Raw genomic sequence first — 7,267 nt, 5'->3', positions numbered from 1 at the left:
CCCGGGGGGCCCCCTGGGGGGCCCCCCCCCGCCTCCTCTAAGCGAAAGGATATGTGAAGCACCGCCTCAAATGGCTCCACTGCCACCACCTCTTTAAACTGAATAAAACAAAAAAAAAAACAAATAATGAAACATAAATACATGCAACAAACAAAACAAAGACATAGCGGCAGGAAGGCGTAGACAAAGACAGAAAAACAAACAAAACAAACAAACCGTCAAACGCACAAAAACAAAAACGAATAGGAATAAGAAAACACATATGATAAAAAAGAAGGGCAGCAACAGACCCAGCCAAACAGACAGCAACACAGCTACGCGAAGCAACAAGCTACAACAGCAGTAACAGTAAACAATAATAGACTGCAGTAGAACAATTAATAATAATACATAATCACTAGTAAACGAACGCATGCAAAGGGAGAAAAGTTGTTTATGCTGTCTTGCCTTGTGGATAAGGACGTCCAGAGAGTCGGAGCGCATCGCTACGAAGGCACCAACATATTCTGTTGCTGCTTCGTTGCAGCTGCTGCAGCAGCCAACAGCACGAAATGCATGCAGCAGCAGCGGCTGCACTTCCACCTGCAGCCGCCCCGCCTGTCTATACACCCCACGAGGCACTTCAACGTCGTGCGGCACCCACGCTGTCAGTACACCCCAAGTCGCTGCGTCGCAGACCTGAAACGCCAGGCCCTGCAGCAGCAGCAGTAGCAGCAGCAAAGCAAGAAGGCAAGCAAATGAAGTCAAAGAGGGGATGCCGTGTGAAGGAAGCGAGGAGACAACAGACGCAGCATCACAGAGTCGAAAGACTTCACATGATAAGCAGCAGCAGTTTAAGCGCTTTGAGCTACTGTTTTAATGCAACTCTTATCTAAATAGATGATTGCTGCAGTGTACAGACACCAAACAGGGAACAGACAGCACCATTTGCTTTTCTAGGCCCGTCAGCAGCCGCGATCGTTTGGTGGCGAAGCCGTTCTTCAAGCCATCAGGAGACATCAGTGGAGCATTAACAATTCGCAGCTGCTGCTGCTGTACCCGCTGCTGCTGCTGCTGCTGCTGCTGCGCCCTCTGCTTTGACTGCGCTATGAATTTGTCCAATGCGCACAAAGTCTTCGCCACAGAGTCGGAGGACATCCCAGCGCGCAGTCGCGTCGCCTCCTGCTGCAGCCCCTTAAGAAAACCTGCATTAACTACGTACCTGAAACAATGCAACAGCAGCAGCAGCAGCAGCAGCAGCAGCAAATGAAGCAGCAGCAACAAATGCAGCGGCAGCAGCAAATGCAGCAGCATTAGCAAATGCAGCAGCATTAGCAAATGCAGCAGCAACAACAAATGCAGCAGCAGCAGCAGCAGGTTTGGGGGCGTGAGACCTGCGGCCTCTGTCTTCAGCAGGGGCAAAGGTAAAATAAAATAAAAAGGAGTGAAAAGACTCACCATGTCTCTCCCTGGTCTAAAGGCGTCATATTTCCTCGCTGCCACACCTCCCACAACTGCAACCAGGGGAATTCCTGTGCGCAGCCCCCATGTCTCGCTTGCTGTTCATCATCGGAGGCGCGAGAAGAGGCAGAAACAGCGCTGCTGCTGCTGCTGCTGCTGCTGTTGCTGCTGCAGTTCTCTCTGAACGTCGTCATCTCCTTAACCCACGACCTTTACCTTCTCAAGCTTGTGCTGCTTCTCAGCTGGAGGTTGCGAGAGAGCGTCAGTTGGTCTGTATATATGAACGAACACCTTCAACCGCTGCTGAGCCTGCTTCCAATGGGAGGCGGGGCGACAGGGGGGCCCTTCTGTCGCTGTTGGGCCCCTTAAGGCTCGGCAAGCGGCTGCTTAAAGGCCCGAGGGGCCCCCAAAGACCCCCGCAGGCACAGCAGGGGGCCCCAGACGATAGTGTGGCGCAAGAGATGAAGACGCGCTGGAGGGGGGAAGCCGCATGCTCCTTCTAGAGGGGCCTCCTCTCTTACTGTTGGTGGTGAGGTGATTAAAATGATGCTAAATGCGAATTCTTCTTTGAAAACAATATTTCTACTCCATACAAAGACGGGGGGGCTTGCCGGGCTGAGCCGGAGAGCGGACGGGGCTGCAAGCACCGGCGACAGCTGTGATGAGGCGATGTACGTAGAGCTGAAGGATCTAATTCATCTCTACCGCGTAAATATTATGCAATTTATCAGAGAAAATATTTAACAGCAACTTTATCTCCTTGCCGACTGCCGCCGTGCCTGCGAGCGCCGCCGCAGAGGAGGTCAGCTGCTGGGGCTGGTGGTGCCGAAAAACCATTTTGCTTACTTTTCTTGTTTGTTGAATTTATAGTTCCTTTAAAGTATATTTGACTCACCTTACTTCGCAGCAATTGCACACAGCTCCCCTCGAAGCGAGCTTCTTAACTGACCGCGGCCTCCGGCTGTCGGCTGGGAGGTGTGATTTTCGGAAGTAGGAAGGAGGGATAAGTTGCCAAGAACAGATTATTATCTGCTAACAGAACAAAATAAACACTCAAGTAGTCTATGTGGCTTGCTTACAGACACTTAGCGGAGGCCGTTTACACAGAGAATGGGGCCCCCCATGTTTCGTTACTGCAGCTGTTTAGTAGACTCATTTGCTTTGGTTTGTCGCCCAGCAAGACGAAGTAGAGGCAGGCATAGAAACAACAGAAATATCAGACAGCGTTCTGTCTTCTGTTGGCTGTAGCAATAGTGTTGATGAGCCCACCAATGGGCCCACCAATGGGCTCAACGGTGCATAGCGTAGGCGCTCCTGAGGTGTATTATGTGAAGGGATCTCCGAATAGCGAGTCTCAGCAATTTGTTTGTCTTTTAATCGAAGTAATTTGGTAAGACAAAAGGTGTGTTAGAGGGTACTGGCCTCGGCCAGTTGGGGGCAGCAGCGGCGAGCCCTCGGCGGCCGTGCACAGCTGCTCTGGCAGCAGCATTATAGATAGCCAATGGAGCTTTTTCCCTGCATTAATTCATTTACTGTTGGCACAATAATAGACAAGTATTAAAGAATGCGATTTCTCCTCGTTTGTGAGTGCCTTAAGAAGGAACAGTGGCATGAGAAGGCAGGCAGACGCCCTGCTGGCTGTTGATATCCATTGGTGGGAAAAGATAGAAGACATGGACTTTGTGCTGTTGCTGCAGCGATTATGCCCAATTCTCTTTACATAGGGGGTGTTGTAGATGAACAGAGGTGCAGAGGGCCTTTACTCCGGCATTAGCAAAGCACGCGAACGCATGCGAGTCCTTCTGGCCCAGGCGAAGAGACTTTGTTCTGTGATTCTCGTTCCATCGACGGAGATCCGCTGCATGAGCGACAGAATCTCTTCTCTGCTGATGGGGGGTTTCATGCTGCAGCATAGCAGCACGAAAAACAACGAAAAGAATCAGACAACTGACACGGGAGTGAGTAATTATGCAAGTGTTTACACCCACCCGCTAAGGGCTGCCTCCAGCTCCTCCAGAGACTGCAACAGAAATCACAAGAACCTTAATAAAAGAAGCAAGCCAACTGTTGTTTAAAGGCCTCACGATTTGCCTGTCCCCGTCAGTGTCTAGCCACTGAAATAGCCGGCCGAGGGCCGCCTTCTGGTGCTGCAGGTACTCCTTAGGGTCGACACCTAGTGAGCCCAGCAGCACCACAAAGGCTTTAAAGTCATCGAATTGTAAATAGCCACTGTGCAGAGGTTGCAGCAGTTGAATATGTTGGAGAAAATCGTTTTTAACGGCCCGTAGAAGCTAGCGGACCTCCTTCGTGCATCCACGATGCGGAACCAGTCTTCTGCAAACGTTCTTGCATCTTCTTTGCTTGTCTAAGAGCGCCAGGAGGCTCATTAATGATCAACTGGGTTGTATGCATGTTTAGCTTACAGTCTCTGCTCGCGTGCATCGAATGACGTCTTCGATGGCCTGCCGCGACACCACGCCTGGCGCCTCTAAAGGGGAAATGAGGGATGTTCAGCTGCTTTAAACCATGAAATCAAAACGCCACTGCACTACCTGCATGCGGAAAGCGTTCTGGGTGTTCAGCTAGAGAGGCAAATAAGCTTTTGATGTACGTCTTCCCCTGAGCAGGAAGTCGGTTGTACGTCGCAAGGAGGCTCTGCAGTTGCACAGCCGCAGAGTATTCGATCTTGCCGCCCTAAGCCATTGAATTTCTTTTATTTATTGTTTACAAAGTAGATAAACAACGGAATCAACAAACTTGGTGCATTAAATAGTCAAGAAACTGAACGTCCCGTTGCAGAACCGCCTGCGAACCCCCGAGGCATGTCGGTAGTGATAGAAAAATGGCTTTTTAAATATTCTTACTTTGTCTTGTTCTGCTTCCACTTCTCTTATCGTGTTTGCGCTCGCCAGGAAGTCCACGTGAAACACCGTAGTGAACGTCCGCAGAAGCTGTATGGTTTGTTGATGTATTAGTGTAGTCTTGACTTAAATTAGTAGTTAGTAGTGCATTTGATAGTATAAAGTTGACTTAGTACTGTAAAGTTGATTTAGTACTGAGTAACACAATATTGACTAAGTAGTGCAACATGTGTTTAGCGGTGGGATGCTGAATTAGTAGTTAGTAGCGGAATATGGATTGATTAGCACAGTTTTGGCTTAGTAATAGGAAATTGAATTAGTAGTACAATATGGTAGTGGAAAATTGAATTAGTAGTACAACTTTGACTTATGAGGAGAAAACTGAAATTAGTAGTAGATCATCTACTTAGTAATAGAAAGGAAAATTAGTAGTGTAGCACCGATTCAGAAGCATTATATTCAATTAATACAGTATTGATGCAGGAGGACTCAATATTGTTACAATATTATTGATTTAGTAGTAGAAAATTGAAGGATTAGTACATCGCTGATTTAGTGGTATAAAAGTGAATTAATAGTGTAATAGTGATTTAGGAGAATTAGTAATACAATATTATTGTGGTACAATATTATTTATTTATCAGTACAGTATTGACTTAGTAGTGGAATAGTGATTTAGGCGTATTGCGACAGTGGTGCACTAATAATGTATTGCCACAATATTGATTAGCCGTCTCACCCGGGTCCATAGGTAGAAAGAAGTGCCTAAAGGCAGGAGAGTGAGGGGATAAGACCAATAGCCATTGTCCCACCAGATATATCTTGAGGCGGCCTCTTGTGCAAAAAAGCACATAAGTAACACTGCGGTGTACGCTGCGTGGAAGAACAGCAACAGCTGCAGCAGACGCTTGTAGTAACGTGGATCTGAAGAGTGCAGCGAGTAATACGCCCTTTAAATTAATAGCTATCTGAGGGCTAAGAAGATCAAAGAACACTTACTGCCAAACGGAAACAGAGCAGCTGCCCTGTTAACCACCTGCAAAGGCCATTAGGTGTCGGGATATTTAATATAATATATGATATATAATGTAATACAATACTGTAATATAGAGTTTTGCATAATACTATAGAGTATAGTGTAAAATAGTTACTACACAACACAATACAGTGCAATGCAATGCAATGCAATGCAATACAAATACAATACAATACAATACAATACAATACAATACAATACAATGCAATACAATACAATACAATACAATACAATACAATGCAGTACAATACAATACAACGCAATGCAATACAATACAATACAATGCAGTTTACAGTATGATTTCACGTATTATGATGCAGTTAACATAACATTATAAAACACTACTTTATAAGAGAGGTTAAAGGGCTCTCTATCCTCTTACGCGTCTTCGCGGCCATTGCTTTGTCGTTGCCAGTGGCCTAGATCGCAAGGCGTTTGAATTTTATATAGCTAGAGAGTTGAATAAAAGTGCTGCCAGTCTTATCCTCTTACCGGTCATCTATAGGGCAGTGGAGGGCGCTAACGGTTTCTTCAAGCGGTGCGTTGGGGTCCCCAAAGAGGGCCATGAGAGCCCCAGCGTCGGGGCGTATTTTTGCATCGGCGTACTTAAGAAAGGCGTAGGCGAGGTAGGTGGAGAAGAGAAGCCCAAATGCCGCTATAATCATAAAGATAATCACTTCGCGCCCCGGAAGAGACAGCGCAGGCCGCAGAAGAACCACTATCAGCAGTGTCAGCACCAACACGCTGGGGGGTAGCTCTATCATTGTTGCAAGGCTGTCTCCGAAGCAATGAATCAAATAAGCGGAAAAAGAAAAGTGAGGAGACCCCGGCTCCGGCTTGCGGGGTTTAGGCATGAGGGGATTTGCAGCCAAGACGAAACGTTGGCGAATGCCCCAGTGTTGCAGCGCCTTTTGAAGTCTTTTCTCGTGAGGTTGCTGGCGATCAAGTTGCGCCTTCACTTCGTTTCTCAAGTCCTCCTCTGTCTTTGAATCAAGGTACGCAAGGTCCCTCATGGTGCGGTATCCGACGACTGTGAGGGCCGAAACTTGCAAAATAAATGTCAACATGATCATAAAAATCAGAACGTGAATGGTTTCAAAGGTCTCCGTTAAGTGAGTTGGAGGATACGGCTCCTCGCCTCGGGCTTCTGCCTCTGCTATTGCCGCTTCCTCTGTCTTTGAAACGCCCAAGTACTTGTCATTCACCTTGCGAACAGCTCCTAGACGAATCGTAGCATACAAAAACAAACTGATGAATCCCAAAATCGTCAATTCCTTAAACGCACAATTCAGCATCTCCTGCAACTTGTAGAGCCCGCGGTGGCGTAAATACTCCTCGAGAAACCCCACCAGGGTTTCAAATATTATTGACAAGACAATTATTACAATGAACAACACAATTATGACCCAATTCTCCACGAACTCTTCGTGAGTCTCCTCCTTCACAGCCGCCTGGTCCTGCAGAGAATCCTTAACCATTCGCCCGCATTAGCGTGAAAAACGGAGTCGAAGAGTTTTTACAGCCTACCCCTACATGAAGAAAACTGTCAGAAATATCTAAGTGAATTTCTTGGGGGCCTTTCACGTGTGCTCGCACGCCGACACAAACCATCATCTGCAGAAACGCGAGCGCCAGCGTTCGGCCCCATCGCCAGCCCATTTCAACGGAAGCAAATCAAATTCGTCGATATACGAAGTACGCAACCCGAAATATTTCGTTTGAAGAGCCCAGCTCTGCTGTTTATTGCTCGCTGCCTCCCCTGATAGCCTCACGCGACACACTCCCAACATCTTGCGCTGTACAGACCGGTTGAGCGACCGAAAAGGCGTTGAGAAAAGGAGGTAGGACAGTAGGAAGGAGAATAAGGTTTCAATTTAGGAAGTGGCTCTCTTTATTAGTAATTTCGAAGTTGATTTCGGAGTGGAAATGG

General features: G+C 47.3%; 3 protein-coding genes across 3 annotated transcripts in view; all 3 read right to left on the bottom strand.

Moving 5' to 3' along the window:
- The window catches only part of EAH_00016990 (ubiquitin carboxyl-terminal hydrolase, putative), a gene marked incomplete at both ends in the record, with an annotated part of 11,702 nt that extends 10,068 nt beyond the window's left edge, over positions 1–1,634 (bottom strand). The window contains 3 exons of the mRNA XM_013397733.1: positions 411–693; positions 925–1,201; positions 1,438–1,634. Of these exons, the coding sequence (XP_013253187.1) occupies positions 411–693; positions 925–1,201; positions 1,438–1,634 (757 nt within the window). The remainder of the gene's footprint in view (positions 1–410; positions 694–924; positions 1,202–1,437) is intronic.
- A 1,506-nt stretch (positions 1,635–3,140) lies between these two features.
- Positions 3,141–3,792, bottom strand: EAH_00016980 (hypothetical protein; the record flags this gene model as incomplete). The annotated part of the gene is made up of 3 exons (XM_013397732.1): positions 3,141–3,344; positions 3,525–3,613; positions 3,741–3,792. 3 exons carry the CDS (start codon positions 3,790–3,792, stop codon positions 3,141–3,143), a joined length of 345 nt encoding a protein of 114 aa, XP_013253186.1.
- A 396-nt stretch (positions 3,793–4,188) lies between these two features.
- On the bottom strand, positions 4,189–6,815 carry EAH_00016970 (hypothetical protein, conserved; the record flags this gene model as incomplete). Its single annotated transcript, XM_013397731.1, has 6 exons — positions 4,189–4,245; positions 4,305–4,391; positions 5,041–5,225; positions 5,301–5,337; positions 5,720–5,756; positions 5,830–6,815. 6 exons carry the CDS (start codon positions 6,813–6,815, stop codon positions 4,189–4,191), a joined length of 1,389 nt encoding a protein of 462 aa, XP_013253185.1.
- Between the last annotated feature and the right edge of the window lie 452 nt (positions 6,816–7,267).

Source organism: Eimeria acervulina, genomic scaffold (assembly GCF_000499425.1).
Source record: "Eimeria acervulina Houghton genomic scaffold, Eah_scaff107, whole genome shotgun sequence".
Classification (NCBI taxonomy): Eukaryota; Apicomplexa; class Conoidasida; order Eucoccidiorida; family Eimeriidae; genus Eimeria; species Eimeria acervulina.
Note: the sequence above shows the minus strand (reverse complement) of the source record. Positions and strands in the feature narration are given on the sequence as shown.